The sequence below is a fragment of the Ambystoma mexicanum genome, chromosome 7p, assembly GCF_040938575.1.
Source record: "Ambystoma mexicanum isolate Mex_15411 chromosome 7p, UKY_AmexF1_1, whole genome shotgun sequence".
In the NCBI taxonomy this organism is placed as follows: Eukaryota; Metazoa; Chordata; class Amphibia; order Caudata; family Ambystomatidae; genus Ambystoma; species Ambystoma mexicanum.
In genome coordinates, this window is record NC_090939.1 from 630819842 (window position 1) to 630838244 (window position 18403).

Genomic DNA, 18403 nt, shown 5'->3' on the forward strand with positions numbered 1-18403 from the left:
AAACCTGTTAATAGCACTTGTTACTGAAACCTTTTTGCGACACTGCAAATAAGAGAGGTACTTGTCACCGAATTTGATGCGTTTTAGAAATATTTTTTAGGGGCGGATATGTTTATGAATTGTACTTTTAGTTTAAAAGCCATTCCATAGAAAATCAATACCTAATAAATTAATCAGTAAGAGGATCCACATTTTAAACGAGAGTCCAGGTACACTGTACCTTTCTTTTTTTTTTCTTTTTTTATTATTGATATTGTTGAAATAAATCAACTTTTCAATAAAAAACATTACATACAATTGATCTTAAAAAGTACATAAAATTAAGAAAGAATTCATTATAATTATTTGAAGCATTAAAATTGATGCATTAGGATGATGTACAATTCACATGAACAATAAAAGGGAAAAAGAAGTTATTCATTTCAATTCATATAAAACACGTCTAACCAGAGATACTGGGAACGAGAAGATTCAACATGCCATTCCTGGATAAATGACAGAGAACTCAAGTAAACAGCAACAATTATTTAACAGGTTAAGTTCACTCCATAAAGAAAATTGACAATGGCAATTTGAAGGGAAACATTAGTCGTCAGCAATAATGTGGACCATCTTTCTACTGATTCTAGGTTCCCTAAGTAGCTACAATGCCATGAGAAAAATTTCAAGCGTTTTTGGACTAGCGCGGGGCATAGTGAAAGTATATGCTCTAAAGTTTCTATGGCTTTAGTATCACCACAAAATCTACAGAAAGAGGCCACCTCCTCACAGCCCTTCCGTTTGGCCAAAAGTTCACGAGTGTGCCATAAGTTCAGGCGCATTCTGAGGATGGCTGAGCGTATTCTCTTACAGGGAAATTTTAAGAGATAAGGTTCAATACATCCCAACCTCTTATGTCGAAATTTTTCAGGGATTGCAGACTTATATTGCAAACATTTGTTTCGAGTATTAATCCAATCATTGCGGTAAATTAATTGTTTTACTTTGTTTGGATTGGTCAAAAGCAATTTAAGCGACGCATCTGCCTCTACCAAAGTGCGATAAATTGCCCGCAACCACTGTTTGACGAAAGAGTGTTCAGTATGGAAAATGTAATTCGACAAAAATTGTAAAATATTGTGCTCACAGTGAGGTAGAAGAGCTTTCCGCAATAAGGCACATGTTCTCCACTGATACTGGGCATAGAGAGAAGTGAGACCTACTTGATACCGTATCCAGACTATCAGGATACATTGAGGCAGCTGAAGAATGGCTTTCCAGAATTTGCCTTCGAGTTTATCAAAGACTTTTGGTAGCCATGGTGATTGAGACTCCAAACCATATAGGATACATGGGGTGGCTTTTTGTTTCCAAAAGAGGACAGCTAGTTGCATCGAAAAAGCACCATATCGATGCATTATAATTTTTGTTTGAGAGATAGCCGAGTTAAGCTTACACTTAATAGCATCGAGGTGAGCATTAGTCGAGACACTAATATCAAAGACCATACCAAGATAAACATAGCTTGATACTATCGCCAGATTTATGTGATTAATGGACCAATATGAAAGAAAACTTATTGTGTTACGTGGTCTGTAGACGACAACCTGGGTTTTGGTTGTATTCACACGTAAATCATTGGCCAATATATAGCTATTAAAGCCATCAAGAAGTTTTTGTAGTCCGACTGGAGTTTTGGAAACTAACACCAAATTCGTCGGCATACATTAAAGTTTCAATCTGGCAATTGTTTATCTTGGGGGAGTCCGATGTTATTTCCTCAAAACCTTTCGCACGTCATACATAAAGTAGTTAAAAATTGCTGACGCAAGAAGGCAGCCTTGTTTAAGGCCACGAGCAGTTGGAATGGCTCTAGATAGAAGGCCTTCTAGGTTCAGTCTAATGCGCACTGAGGTTTCCCCATGCAACAACTGAATAATTTGTTGTAGAGTGGACGGACACTTATCTCTGGTAAGTTTTGCAAAAAGAATCGGACAAGAGATGGCATCAAATGCTGTGTGCAGATCCACAAAAGCAAAATAAAGTGCTTGTTTGGTATTTTGCGCTTGAGATTTAAGAGCGTTAAGACAGAACAAGTTAATATTTGTGCCTAGACCCGCAAGAAAGCCCGTTTGAAACGGGTCTCTTGCATGAGCTACTTTGGTCCAGATGTTAAAGTCCCTCAAGAAGGGCAATAGGTCTATAATTGCATGGTAAAGTGCGGTCGCCCTTTTTGTGGATGGGAACTATAATAGATGTTTTCCATGAGTTGGGAATCTCGCAAGTCCTGATGATAGATTGGAAGAGATTATTTAATATTTCAGCCCACTTTGTAGGGTTCAATTTAAACATATGATTACTAAGGCCATCAGGGCCTTTAGCCCGAGAAGAGCTAATATGTCTGATGTATTCTTCAAGTATAAGTGGGGAACAAGCAAGAGACCAACGCTCAGAATCACTAGGTAGCTTGACCAAAGGCACAAACAACAAGTCTGCATATAGGCTAGAATAGTGTTTGATCCATTGGGTCTCAGTAACACTGGAGGCCTGTAAAGTACCTTGAGATTTATTAGCACATTGGTTGAAAATTGCCCAAGTTTCGGCCGTATTCTTATTTGCTATTAATTTAAGCATATGTTCACCATCTAGTTGTAAAATGTGTGCACGATGTTGTTTCATCCAATTGTGGAATTTGCTTTTAACGATTCGCAACTGTTGAAAGGAATTGGGCAAATTCATTTTAAGAATCATTCTTCTTTCACAATGATATTCAGTCTTTTTAGCCTTGATTAGTGGATTGAAGGTATGTTTGTGTGGATGAAGTTCTTTTTTTTTAAATTGTTTCATACAGGAATCAAAAGTAAGGAGAAGGTTAGTATACTGTTTTGGATAAGTAGAGCTATTATTTGAGATGACTAGACGAGCTAGAGATGACAAGTTACTATTTGACCAACGAAGGCGCGTTTTAGCATTATTGACTATTAGGTCATTCGTATAGTATGATCTTTTGATAGTTAAATAATTCCACTTAATTGTAAGCACTAGTAGATGGTGATCACTATGTATTTGTGGAAATATTTTAAAAGTGCTTATTTGTCCAGTTAAGTTGGTATGTGTATACATATAGTCTATTGTAGTAGATATGGAACCCCTATGCCATGTGGGCTGAGCCGGAATATTGCCTTGAATTTCACCATTGGTCATGTGAAAATGGTGATTTGACATAAAGGAGGTCCATCGCTTGACCTTCTCCATTGTGATTTTTGCTTTAGGATTAATACAGTCCAAGTTAAGATCACCTACGATAAGGGTATCCGTAATATCTTGGGAAAGGAGTACCAAGTCTAAAAGTCTGGACAAACCTGCATAAAAAGCAGTATCAGTCAACCCTAAAGGATTGCGATAAATATTAATCAATGCAATAGTATGTGCTGGACATGTAATCTTGACAAGTTGGATAAAGGCAGAAACAGAATCCCAGGCTTCAATGGCGAAACCACTGGATATGTTTACTCCTGTCAATAATCCTGATGATGGTCGACCTCTTTGACTCCCAATGGCTGGAAGGAGAACAATCTCGTAATTGTTCCATACAGGTGTTTGCAGGAGCCAAGTTTCCTGTAATGCTATTATGTACATAACAGCTGGAAAGTTAGCAATAGAGGTTTGTAGATGAGTATAACCTCTAGTGTTCCAACTAGCAACATTAATGAGATGGTCTTTAGATGTTTCTAATGGTTATGACATATACGACTCGGCACGACCAATATTCTGCATCAAAGGGAAGCTTGCGCTAGATTGATTAGATGGTTGTTTTACATTAGAGCCCTCATTCATAAATGCTGGGTCTTGTGCTAATAAGAACCCCATCGAAAATAATTGCATTTTTGATTTCCAGATGGTATTTAGAACGATACCCAAAGGTATCCACAAACGCACCACTGAACAAGTATTCTCAGAAATAAATTCAATCTGCTCAATGTCACTCGAGCTTATGTCTTCGAGCTCCACCACTTCAGAGAAGATGTTGAGGACACTACGACGGTTCAAATCGTAGGTGTCAAAATTTCCTCCTCGACACTTCAAAATTAAAGAATGGCATTTGCGCCGTGTCAAGGGATGAGAAGTCGGTACCGCTGGGTGTTATTTTGGGAATTGTGGCTAACAGAAAAAGAAGGATCATTTAGATTAGGTTTAGATAGATCTGAAGCGTGAGATGTAATAGAGTGAGGGCGATTGTCGGTACGCAGAGAAGATTGTTGAGTTACTGTGGATGTTGGTATAGAACTCGGTACCTTTCTGTGATTTGCACATAGCAGAAACCACAGCAAAACCACTAGCAGATAAATAAAAATGTAAGGCTCACAACACCATTTACCAAACAATGATGAAGAAAAAGGTCCAGAGAGAGACTCAATTATTTGATCTCAGTGAGTGGGAGCAGGGAACCATAGCTAGACCACAAGCCGAAGCGTGATACACAAAAGAGCATGGCATGGAAGCCAACACACTCTATGTCGCTATTTCGGTGTTTGGGTCTAAGTCCTGAATAGTGAATGGAGCCTGGGCTGGAAATTGTGAGGAGTGAGCAGACATGGTTGGACGAGGCCCAGTGGGTGGGGGTAGTGGGGAATACGCAGCCAGAAGAGGAGTGCCGGGGGATCCCCCTAATATGACTAGGGTAAGAGGGGAAAGACTAAGAGCAACCTTGTGGGATGTGGGGATCTTTACCCGACGAGACTCTGCAACATCGCTCTTTTTTAAGCGATATTAGAACCTATATTTAGCTATACACTCGGATGAGGGAAAACCGCATATAACCTATTGCTAATATCAGCAATAAGCACTGTACATGTATAGGGTAGGTAATTCCTAACAAACTGTATATTTTAAGTTTCCAGGATATAAAAAAGGGCAGCACTTTTTTACCATTATGTAAAAATATGTTCTCTTTGTTCATGCTGGCACTGTCCTCCTGTATTTAATCTTCAGAATAGTCTATTCTCTACATTTAGTCACAACCAACTTGGAGGCAATAAGGAGGAATTTATATTGGGAAAGCATGCGAAACTATGATTGCACATGCACGCATTCCAGTGCTGCTTGACATTTTTTCATTGAAAAGTACATCTGGGATTCTCGTGACTCAATCATTTCCCGAGTGGCTAGGTATCCTAAGGTTTCTGTGGACAATACAAACCTGTGCTACTCCTGTGAATAACATGTTCTATACCATTCAGTTTTACTGCCCAAAACATGACTTTGGAGATTATTATTGATACTCATTATTGCTGATTTCTTTAAATAGTTTACGTAAGTACCAAAGTGATTTAGCATGTTAGAAGCTAAGAGTACATTTTTGTTGCTTTCCTGCCCTTCTCTTCTTCTTATTAGCAGACGTTTCTCTATTGGTGGTATTGTGAAATGGCAAGTAGGCACCATTTGACCTGATGAGGGAAACCTGGCCATGCCAGTTCTTGTTCCCAGTCCAAAGAAGTTAACAGGTCACATCTCTGTCTCAAAGAAATTATTGCAAGACTATTTCATATCATCAATACCCTAACGGACTATTTTTTATCGTGAGACATCCTCACTTTAGTACAACAAAATGTGGTGGAAAAACTGACTTTTATCTCACGTTATAACTCTCCTTACTTCCTGTGCTATTGCTTTGTTTTATAGTTGCAATAAGCCTTTGACTTGTTTTCTTTTTAACTATGTTGCTGCTTCTTAATCATGCATGTTGCACCTCCATTTCTATGCAGATTTCAGCATCCCTGCTGACGAGCCTAGCCCAGGTATGTGCCTTTTCATTCATTGCTTCTGCGTTTGTGCATGGTAATTGCATTTGTAATTTCTTAACAGCATTTATCCGGTCACATGAATGTCTGTTCAGTTATTTAACAGATGACTGCCAAAAGTACATTTTCTTAGTGAGTAATATTATTTTATACAACTTTATTAAATCTCTATTATGCCATGTTAATTTTCCAGTTGGGCTTTTTTATTCAAATAACTATCCGATTGTATATATTGTAACATGATTAAAATGAGCCATCATCTACATAGACCTCTGTGTATAAAAGTAAAAATGATATCATACAAGTCTAGGGAAGATTGGCCTTTGACCTACTCTCTCTCTTCACGGGTAACCATGCATGGCTTATTATAGGTTACATTTGTGCATATATTTTTATTTTACAAAACATCACATTATTCCTGGTTATCATGTGGATGCCTGCATATTTTCCTTGAGTGTGTGTTGATCGAGCATATGTGATTGCCACATTCTAATTGCGGATGGAGCATAGCTCTTGCATCTGAATAGCTTCTTGATTCTGTTTATTTTTAAAAGAAAAGCACAAAGATGCACCTCACTTTTTCTGTATAACAGATAGGGTGTTCGGAAGGGAGGGGGGGGGCAATCGACCCAGACTCCCAAACGGTTTCGCATGGCAGGAGGAATCGTAGGATTCTGAGGGGAAGTGATCCAAAAGGTGAATGCTGTGTGCAGAGAATACTCGAATTAACATCTAGCAAAACGCATGTGGCAATGGAAAAAACAGTAAACGTGCAAAAGCAGGAAGAATATGAATTGTGTTTTACAACAAAGGGAGTGTCTTTGTGGGGACCAACAGCAGGTGCAATAAGACATTATACAAACCAGACCACTAGAAAGGGACAGCACCTGTGATGAATAACTATTGGGTGTGCGGCCAGCAGGCATTTCTGCACATCCAACTACTGCGGAGGGGCACCTGCTCGCTGGCCTCATTGCACTCAGCACACCTAGTGGTCCCTGAAGAGCGCTTGATAGTGGGACAACGTGGCTTGTTGGCCCCCACACCGGCCCAAGTGTCAGCTGTCCTTACCACAGTGCCGCCGCAGCGGCTTATATTCTGTATCCTGCCAGAAAAGGAAAAGAAAGAAAAATTGCGGAGAAGAAGGTCCAGCTATCTGTCCCAAGATTCCTCACAGTTGCTCAAAGAAATACCAGATCAATATAGACTATACAGCAAGGAAGAAACCTTTTTTGCATCATTATTACAACAAGGAGTGCAAGCAGTCGCAAATGCCAAGTGGCTCCAGATTCTGCGCTGGGAAGTGTCACAGCTGTCCAATCAAACTGAACTGGGCCTCAACACTATCAATTTTTAAATAAAAGGTAGCAGGCACCCCTCTCTAGAAAGAACTTAGCATGATAACCTGTTCTGTGTTTTTTTCCCACATTGAGAGTCTGCAGCCATCGCTTTTTGCTCACTGTACCTTTCACAGATGGGAAATATCCAATTACATATCAGTCTTTGTCCCGCCCACATGGGCAGTCCAGCACCGAAATGCTATGGCAATTCCCTTCTGAACAAGAGTACCTACAGCAACCACATACACACGTTTCAACCTTGTTGGGCCTCATCAGTGAGGTGGAGCTGTGGATGTGGAGTTATGAAGTCTTCGACATCCGTGAAAGGTCTGAGCACCCCACCAAGGGAGACGTGGAATATGAAATAAGTTAGGGGAAGGGAACCCCTACTGAATGTGAATCAAGCTTGGGGAAGGGAACCCATGCAAGTGCTGTGATTGCGAGGTTCAATCCCGACTGAGGGGGATCTACGTTGAATCAGGTACTTTTTGTTGAGAGGTGCAAGCCCGACTGAGGGAGACCTACGTAGCGTTGGATCAGGTACTTTTTGTGCTGAGAGGTCAGAGTCTGACCGAGGGAGACCTACGCAAACTTTTGTTGAACTGTGAAAGAACCTTTGGAAAACTGGAATAAGTGACTTTTACGTAGAAGGCCAAGCGGGTCTCGACCCACATTTTGAACTGGCTTTTTTGATAACCTGAGCCAGATGGTGTCATCCTGTTTACGGGGGCCGCCTTACTCCGTGCTGTCCAACGTAGGGAGGAGAGCTGACTCTGCCACCTTTATCCTTTATGTTATACCAGCGACTTTCCTTTGCATTCACATTCCCCTTTACACACCTTTTGTATAAGAGGGCAGGAATTAGGTTTTGTTAGTATAGGCCATTTTGGTTTGACATAGACTGACTAGGACTGTGTATTCTTTATTATTTGATGGTAGAGACATCATAGCTATAGGGCAAAGTAGTTTTTCCTCTTAAATACAGGTTTTAAACTTGTAGCTCTTGTGTCAGTGTCATACTTGTGATACCATGCTTCCCTTAAAAAGGGTTACACAATCTCCCCCTCGCCCAAGCCCTCAACACCAATTTTCTATTACCCTTTCTTTTACTTAACAGGGTGTCTTTAAAAGACAAAGAATTACTAAAACAAGAAATGCAACTAAGATTAACAAAGGCATAAAGAATTCTTTGGATGGGAGGAGAACTTCACCACTTTGTTCTTGCATATATATTGCACAATATATATTAAAATAACCATTACTCTCATTTCATTAGATGTTTTAATGTATCCCTAGTAGTCATGTGAATACCTAGTATATTGCCTTTGTGCCTTCCTTGTGAACTGAGAGAGGGTTCCCCCACTGTCTTTACCCTTCCTTTGATCCTGTGATCTAGTCTGCCGTCTTCAGTGTACAGTTTCAATAAGGACCAACAGTCAGACTTTTTTCATTCTGTATAATAACTAATCTCTGTCGAGCTATCCCCTAGTGTATAGGAGACCTCTTTTCTTTGATCGTAATACATACTCTGGCTGCCAAAAACAACATGTTTACCCAGGATGACAGCTTCCTTGTTGTCACTTTCCTACAGGTAGGTAGCCGAAACAAGATGTTTCCCCCTGTCTGCTTTTAATCCACCTCAAAGAATCTCTTCAGACACATTGGTCCATGCCAGAGTGTCAGCAAATATGGCAGTATCACCCCACTAGAACTTCTTTCCTGGCATACCCTCCAATATTGACAAAATGTTGCATATATCCTATGGACCTTTTCAGGTGAGCTTATGAACAATCTCAAATCAGCTCACCACCTGCTGAGCTGATATTGAAGATTTTTCTGTCCCTCACACACTTTGTCCCAAAATATGGTGATAGGCATATGCCGTTCTCTTCCTCTCTCTCAAAGCTTGCAAAGACTTCACTGTCTAAACAAATTGTGTAGGTAATTATTCCATCACCATTATTTGTTCTTTTGTAGATACACATGCTTTCCACCATCAGAACCCCCTAAAACCGCATTTGCATTTAAATATATTGAAATTCATTTTCAGTCTGTGTCAACAAACATTTGCAACTTATCAGCTAATACAGAGCCAGCCAGTGCTGCCGGTCACATTCATCTTATAGTGTACGTTCAGATTCTTTTTCCACCCATTGGAGAAGGGACCCCAGGAAGGATGTACTGGCTGAGGCTTCTACTGTATGGGCCAAACCTCAATCAGCAATCCCAGTCAAAAAATGTCTATACCTCAGGTACAGGCATTTGGGTTCCAATGCAGTCAACTACATGGTGCATCTGTCTCCCACATATTAGGTCATAGCAGTGGTATCCCTTTTTCATAAGGTATCCTCCTCATCTACCTCATCTTCGGCCACCTCATCTTCTATTCTTCCAGGGAAGGAAGAAACACTTCTGGATGCTCTCTGAAAAAAGGTATATGCCAACAATCCTCCCTGCACCTAAGGCAGCCTAATGCTGATGTGTTGATGGCAGAAGCCAATCCTGCCTTTTGGGAAAAGTTTACAGATTTCCAAAATTATTTGCCAGTAGAACAACCAACGTTTCATGCTGGTTTAGCTGATGCTACGTCCATTGCCCAAGACCTTATGGAAGCATCGGCTCACCACAGAGGCACTACAGAACAAGGAATGCGTATTGGCACAGACATGCGAACATTAGGGTGGATGTGCTCTTCTAACTTTTGTTACCACATTCAGGACAAAATCCTAGATTTATCCTTTGAAGCAGCCGAACACTTCCACACATTGATAGATAAGAAGCTGATAAACAAAGACATCCACCATTACGACCAAGTCACTGATGGTGTTGATCCACAATGCTCTGGGTATTGGTCAGAATAGGTGGTGACTGTTGCAGAAATTCAGCACAAGGCCTCTGCCACAGAGGTGAAACATGGGGTAGCTTGCTCTGCTTCCCTGCACCACAGGACAGCACCTCTGGGATTAATGTGGTCAGCAACAATCCGGGCTTGGAACCGAGGTGCTGAGAAAAGGAAATGCAGCAGAAGCCAAGGACAAGGAGAGCATTAAATAAGGCAAAGACAAAAAGTGACAAGAGCAAAAGAGGGAACAAGGCAAGAACAAGGTGGAGACGGGATCTTCATCTTCTGCAAACACTACTGCACGGAGACAAGCAGCAGAGCGTATGCTAGGTTTGGTCAGGCAGTTCTGCAGAACCTCTTTGCTTAAGGTTGGACCTTCTATTCTGGTGGTAAGGCTTGGTTGTCTCCCATAAATTATGAAGAAATGGGATGGGAAGTAGGAGAAAGGAAAAGTTACTCACTGCAGTACCCCTAGTCCGTAGTCTCCTTTCCTCCATATGCCCCTTCCTTCAGCCACCTTAAAAAGTTACCATTGTAGATTGTCTCTTATAACATGGGAAATGGGGATTGTTGGGCTTACCGGTGGGCAGAGTTGGTGTGAGTGGACACACATCCCGTATGTGCGCAGACTCTGCCCCAAAACGATGCAAAATGTACTGGTCCCACCCCCATAACATTGGGCACCCATAGATTATGGAGGAAAGGGGACTATGGCTTAGGAGTACAGTAGTCACTACAGTGAGTAACCTTTCCTTTCTCCAATTGCATATATCAGTCTTGGCACATATCATAATATAATTTAGATCAAATAAGTGAGAGAGATCGGTATACGTCCAACACCCCTCGGCGCAAAATATGTTCTTCTCTCGAAGACCTCTCTGAAGGAAAAATCACCCAATCTGCTTTTTATAGCATCCCTATGATCCAGGACATTTGGAATGATGTACAAAGTTTGTCTTGGAACTCAATGATTTGTCCAGTAGTGTTCTGTTTCAGTCATAAACTTCCCTAATGACCCCTCTGGTGTAGTGAGGCACATAAGCATACAATTAGCCATTAGCACACTTGTGTGTTCACCTCAGAGACAGAAGATATTCTTGTTGTTATATTGTGCTCTTGCTGAAACTGTTAGACGCTCTATAGACATTGGAAATACAGTGGTTGACATTAGGCTTATTTGCCTATTAACCGCCCTTGCTTTAAATGAAGTAGATGTCATCCAATGCACGAGGGTCTTGGCAGTATGGCTTGCATCCTGCACGCACTTTATGCATTTTCTCTACATAGCAACCTTTATCGGCTTACCCTTCTGAAGAGACCATTTATCATGGTCAGATATAGAGAGCGCTAGAGAGCCGACCAAGATGGCGGCTTCCTAGAGAGCTCCGTGTGGCTCCCTATAAATCCTGTCAAAATCCCTTGCTGTGACGCCGTTCTCGCCCGCTGTGTGCTGCCCAGAACGTGTGGGAAACTCGTCTCGGCATATGTCATGTGCCTATCCCCGGAGCACCAGGCCAGGCCCAGCACCCCCGGGAGCAGGCATCATGCCCCCGGGTAAAAGCCCAGCGGCCCCTTATAGGGGCTCTTTGGACTCTGTCCTGGCGCCTCATAAAGGAAAGTGTTTGGTGCACTTACCTGATGCAGACCATGCTGCATACTCACCTGATGCAGACCATGCTGCATGAAGACCCAAGCCAAATGAGGCTTAGGAGGGACTATTTTACTGAAGGGACTATTTTGTTACTTGGGTGGGGCTGTGGAAGAATACTTACCTGGGACTTCTTCCAAGGCTATTTAAGCCACGCCCGGACAGCCACATGTGCTTCGCGTTGTTCTGCATCCCAGCAGCTGAACGCTCACCGTGTCTGCTCCTGCACCTAGACTCCAGCCACGCCCGCCTCGAACCTGGAACACCTATAAGGAAAGAAGAGAAGAGAAAGGTGAAAACCAAGAACTTATTCAAACTTCTTACCTGCATCCGGAATCTTCACGCCAGCATTCTTGAAGAAAGACTTCCATTTAAAAGCATCGCGTTGCTCGCTGCAGCGCCGCGCTTCACTCACCTGTCCTCGAGACATCTGCCGGCTCCATCGCGGCTGTCAGCACCGGTCGCCACATCGCTGCACCTAGGGGAGAGAAGAAGAGACAAAAGGTGAGCAGAGGGAACACAGGAGGAAAGCCGAATTTTCAGCCATAATACTTACCGGCTTTTCTTGGTGAACCAGTCCACATTTTGGGTCGGCGCCGCTTCTTTGGCAGGTACCGCACCCCGGCCCCTATGGGGAAAGGACAAAAGACATTACTGGGGAATTATAAAGACATTTAGAGGGGTCGCCCTCATCACTAACTCACCTGATTTTACCATCGGCAATTTAACCCCTCGACGCATCGCCTTCGTTCTGCACCTGAAATAAAGGACAGATCAGAGGTTAGGAAGACAACATAAAAAGAGGCTCACACTTGAACTTTTGAATCTTCATACTTACGGCGTATCGCTCCGAAAAGTCAAGTGGATTTTGCCAGCGCCATTCTGAAAACCAGTGAAGTAACTGGACGAATGCGCGCCCCTGCACCAGAAGCAGGATGGAGAGTTCATCCTTCCAAACCATAAGGTGAGCTTAAACCGGGGGTTTTGGAGGAAGTCAGAGAAGAACGAAGGGGGAAAGGGGGGAGCAAGCACACTATTCTGCAGACAGTTAATCCCCCTTTCTCATCTGCAGAAGGATATTCCTACGGGCCAGACAAGCTAGATTTGGGGGTCCTGTTCAATCGGTGGTCCGAGTTCTGCGCATCACGCTTCAAGAGGCCACAGCAACCCAGACTAGACCAGCGCCTCCATGGGAGCCAGGTGAGCGTTACAGCATAGAAGCTCCCAAAATGCAGCCCCAGATCCACTGCGACCCAGCCGACGGTGGCCTGAGCACTCGCGGCATGGGGAGATGGCCGCCTCCATGGGCCGAGCAGCGAGCGTGTATTACGCGCCTCCCGGAGGAGACGGCTGGTGGCAATAGCAGAACGCAGCAGTGATCGCTGAAAGAGACCTGACATTGCCCTGGGGACGCGGGCGGTCCGGACGCCTGGCGGTCGCGACCAACCTGGATGCCGGTGGAGGTGCCTACCCAGTGGCTTCCGACGAGGCAGAGCATAGGCGTGGAGACCCCGGGCCCGCTCCTGATAAAGTTAAGGTAGGTGCGCCCCGGGTCCGCCACAGCCCCATGACACGAACGCGCCCTAGGCGCCGGTGGCCGTCTGGAGTCCCGCCGGCCCCCCTCCCTTGGACAAGTGATTGCGGGCCCTCGGTCGGGGCCTGCGGCCGCCGCGTGAGTCCCGCGACAGTAAATTAAGTCGCCCCCCGTCCGCTGGGGCCCAGTCCTACAAAGCGCCCCAGACCAGTGTGGCGGTGACCCCCGCGGCAGCCAACCCCCGGGGCATAATGATCTACATCTCAAATCACCATCTGCCATACTATTGCCTACTGTCTCCATAGATCACACTCCGACGGATTCACGCCGTGCGGCAGGAGTGGCAGAACGCTGCTTCACTGTTGCAGCAGCACGACGTCTCCCCCCCACCCACCCAGCCGGCCTCGCCGCCAACAGTAAAGGGGCCAATACAAACAAACACGACTGAAAAGAGTACTGGTCCGCGAAGCTATTAACCTCAATACATGCGCAAGAGTCAGCTGCAGCCCCGAACTGACAGGCACAAGTCCTGCGTTCCTAGTTTAATCTACAAAGGCTCGAATCACCCACCAGTGTAAGCGCAGTGCCTACAACTCTGAGGCCCTTGGACGACAGCAAGCACACGCCGCACTGCAACATCCAAGCGCCAATAGCTTACCAGGAAGATCCATAATCCAGCAGTGAGAGGCCCACATAATCTACAATCACATTGGAGGTGCCCAATCCAATTCGCGCAACGGGCACACAACGCTGACACAAGCCACGGAACACCGTTGATCACGCACAAGCGCTCTTGCAACACAGCCGGCAACCCAGTAACGGCCTCCGCCAGACCAGCCATGGGGAAAACAGATAAGTCCCAAAGAAAACTGAACTTTGAGGCTGGCTTCTCTGCAAAAACGCCCAACCCCAACAGCAGACCACCATCACCCACACAAGAGGCCCCCCAAGTTGATGAAGAGTCGCTGAATTTTGATATCAGGGGGATTCTACTGGAGCTAAAAGCGGGAATCGGAGGGTTGGGTTGCAAACTGGACACGCTGTCCTCAAAGGTTGATCAGCTCCAACATCGGCTAGACAAACATGAGGACAGGCTAGACGCAGCTGAGCAACGCATATGAGACCTCGACGACGGGGCAGCCTCCCTAACCTCCAGGGTATCTACACTGGAATCCCAGATGAAAGCAGTGTCGCTCACGGAGAAATAATATCAGACTGGTGGGGATCAGAGAACAGCAGCTTCAGGGCAAAATGGAAGATCACGTGGAAAAGATTGCAAACATCTATCCGGCGACGGGGTCCTATCCCAACTGTTTGTTGTCGAAAGAGCACACAGAGTACCCAACGCCAGACCAGTTGCAGGCACAAATCCTCACCCGATCATAGCAAAACTCCTAAATTATAAGGACCGTGATGCAATCCTCAGAGCGGCGAGAGAAAAAGGCAACCTCCAATATGACGGAGATCAGATCCAATTTTCCCCGACTTCTCCCAAGCAGTTCAGGTGCAAAGAAGAACATTCACAGCCGTCAAACGCTGTTTACAGGACAACCAAATTCAATATTCCATGCTCTTCCCCGCCAAACTCCGCATCCAATACGAAGGGAGGTCTCAGTTCTTCAATACACCAGAAAAAGCCAGTGATTACCTTGACCGGGCCGGGTGCGGACCTGGACCCAACATCGCTAGACCACAACGAAGAGACCGACCGAGAAGGGACCCACCATAAAAATTACGATACCTAACGCAACAATCAGTGCGACCACCCAATTGCTGCAGTCACTAGTAAACCAATGACATAGCGTCATTTTCCTGTAACTCTGGGAGCCCACATCCCTCTTGGAAGGCTACTAGCGCCCCAAGCGCAGCTACGTTGATTCAGTTGTTTATTAGGGGAGGGTCACCGCGGGCCAGCTGGGGGTTGCCCACGCAAGGGAGGGAAAGTAGTATTAGGGAACCGCCATCATCTGCTCAATCAAGAACCACCACAACCTTATGCCTCACCCCAAGATCACAGATCCTTGCTGAGACAATGAACAAACTCGATCTCCAGACGAATTCCACTGAACACGTCCGGCACAGCACCCTCTACCCACCTGTCACCTAGTGCCGCCGCTTAAAGTTGCCACATGGAACATCAGAGGTGGCAATCAACCAACAAAAACCAGGAAAATCCTCCAATACCTCAGAAGACACAAAGTCATCATAGCCATGCTACAAGAGACCCACCTTCTTCCTTCCGCGAAGCTACAATGGGCCCGGTCATGGGGATGCAATAGGTATTTCTCATCATACTCATCCTACGCCAGGGGGGTGGCCATCGTAATAGACAAGAGAGCCAATTTCAGTTTGATTGAATCCAAGAAAGACACGGAGGGGAGAGCAGTGTTGGTAAAGGGCCTCCTAGCTGGGAAAGAAATCGTTCTTGTAAACTCATATGCTCCTAATACCGACGAACCAAACAATTTTGATTGGATCATGACACAACTCTGGAAAGAGGACACTGCAACGATCATCTGGGGAGCAGACCTCAATACACCACTAGACCCCAGAATAGATAAGTCCCATAACACGACAAGCAGACCGTCCAAAGCGAGTCTCCAAGTCAAAGAAATATGCCACACTTTCGACCTGATAGATACGTGGAGACACTCCAACCAAGATGCCAGAGAATATACATTCCACTCAGCGGTTCATAACACCAGCTCCTGCATCGACTATATTCTGTCATCAGCCTTCAGCTCATTCGACTGGGGACCCGGGCAGATCCATCCACGCTCCTTCTCAGACCACTCGATGGTAACACTAGAACTCACGCCATCAAATACATCACCATTTAGGCACAACTGGAGATTCAAGCCAGGCTCACTAGCAAACTCAGTGTTCGCAACTGAACTGCAGCAAGAAATTGCGTCCTTCCTGGAGACTAACCAGTTCTCAGTCAGCTCCGCCGGCACCTTGTGGGAAACATTAAAGTGCTTTGTCCATGGAGAATGTATGGCAAAGGAAAATGGAATCCTGAAATTGATTCGCCAAGAGCTGGCAGAGAGCGAAAAACGTCTAAAGGAACTCGAAATCAAAAACGACACCTCAAGTGAACCACAGACCCAAGCAGACTTGAAAGGAGAACTACTGAGATTCAAAGAGAAAGCGGAAAGGGAACGGAAATTCCTCGGGTACAGGCACCAGATCCGGCAATATGGTGAGGGCCAGAAGCCAGGAGCGCTGCTGGTCCGGCTGCTGACAATCGACAAAAAACCCACTCGGGTGGAATACATCCGTGACGCCAATGGCAACCGAGTCTACATGGAAGGAGGCATTGTCGAGGTGTTTCGTAACTTTTATCAGGACCTATACAGCTCCAAAGGCAGCACCGACCCCGAGATGCTCCAAGACTTTCTAAACGACACCGAACTGTACTGGGTGGCCGAGGAGCTATGTGAACCCCTGAACGCTCCAATAACGTTGGAAGAAATCCATGAGGAAATCAAACAGCTCCCGAACACCAAGGCGCCCGGCCCAGACGGGCTCACCGGAGAATTTTATAAAGCACACGCGAATATCATAGCTCCTCTACTATTTCAGGTCTACGAGGAAGCCATAGAGTGGGGAATTCTACCACCTACCCTTCGAGAGGCCATTGTGATACTACTACACAAAGAGGGAAAACCCCCTGAAGAATGTGCATCCTATAGACCGATCTCCCTGATTAACCTGGACAACAAGATTCTGGCCAAAATCCTAGCAACTCGGTTACTTCCTATAATGCCAGCACTTGTGCTGGGTGATCAAGCCGGGTTCATCCCGGGACACAATACGACATATGGCATCAGAAGGCTTTTCGGCATCATTGAGGCACTGGATCCGACACAGCAGGCAATAGCTGTGCTTCTGGACGCCGAGAAGGCCTTCGACTCTGTCGAATGGCCCTTCCTTTTTGCAGCGCTCAAACAAATGGGGCTAGGGAATTTCTTCCTTAAGTGGGTCTCATTGCTCTATAACAACCCGACATCCTATATCAGTCTTGGCAATACTAGATCCCCCAGCATCAGACTAGAACGTGGTACGAGACAGGGATGTCCCCTCTCAGCCCTTATCTTTGCCCTGGTGATGGAGCCCCTGGCTTCCAGACTGAGAGAGTACCAAATACACTGAGGCCTTACACTAGGTCCCCACAAACTGGTGGTCTCCCTATATGCTGATGATGTCATGTTGTTTGTCAGTGACCCCCAAAATAACCTTAACCCGATAATGCGCGAATTGATCAGATTTAGCCAAGTCTCTGGCCTCAAAACTAACCATTCAAAATCAGTGGTGTTCCCACTAACTCCGAATACCATTGAATTCACAGATGATCATGGCTTCAAGTGGGAGAGCTCAAGGGTCCGTTATCTAGGCATTTATATGTCCCTTAGTTATAACGATATATTCAAGGACAACTATGTGGCAACACTTAACTCCTTACAAGAACGGGTCCAAAGGTGGAGGTCGCTCACGTTGACGCTCTGGGGTAGGCCCTCACTCATCAAAATGGTTATACTTCCCAAACTCCTTTATCTATTCATGAACATTCCGATACTTCTCCCAAGTGCATTTTTCCAAAAACTCAAAAGCCTCGTGCTGTCACTTCTATGGGCAGGGAAACCAGCACGGGTAGCCCACAAAACATTAACCTTACCGACATCAAGTGGCGGCCTCGTACTTCCAGATATGGAGAAATATTACTGGGCAGCTCAAGCACAATTTCTAAGTCATTGGTACACTATACCCTTTATACGTCCGCATGTCCAGGTGGAACGTGCCCTCGCATCCCCTAACTTGCTGCGAGCCGTCATTATCAGACGCATCCCAGTACCACATAACACGCTGAACACGGTATTATCCACCTATGCAATCTGGAAAAAGATTGCGCAGAAGTACGATGTGAACATAAGGTTCTCCCCCTGCTACCAGCTAAATTTATCCCAGGGATCCCCCTAACAGCGGAGAAAGTATTTCTCAATTGGCTCGTCAAACTAAACATCCAATCTCTCGGCGACCTCTTCCCCGAGGGTATGTTCCTGACTCCGCAAATGGCCAAAGAAAGGGGAGGTACCACTTCATTAGACACGTTTCTATACTTTAGACTATGATACACATTGCAAGGTATGTTCCCATCATTCCCTAAACAACCTGCAATGTGGGACCTACTCCATAACGTAATTCAGGCGAAAGGTGAAGGGAGGTTAGTGTCATTATTATACAAACTCTACTAACAGA

The 18403-nt window shown here is 45.0% G+C and overlaps 1 protein-coding gene across 16 annotated transcripts in view; it reads left to right on the forward strand.

Annotated features, from left to right (window-relative positions):
- Nucleotides 1–18403, forward strand: part of INPP4A (inositol polyphosphate-4-phosphatase type I A) — a 2396889-nt gene that overhangs the window by 1600447 nt on the left and 778039 nt on the right. For 14 of the 16 annotated variants that reach the window (XM_069636669.1, XM_069636663.1, XM_069636660.1 and 11 more), the window contains one exon: nucleotides 5745–5777. The exons of the other annotated variants lie outside the window; for them this stretch is intronic. In XM_069636669.1, the coding sequence (XP_069492770.1) occupies nucleotides 5745–5777 (33 nt within the window). The remainder of the gene's footprint in view (nucleotides 1–5744; nucleotides 5778–18403) is intronic. 16 annotated transcript variants of the gene reach the window in all.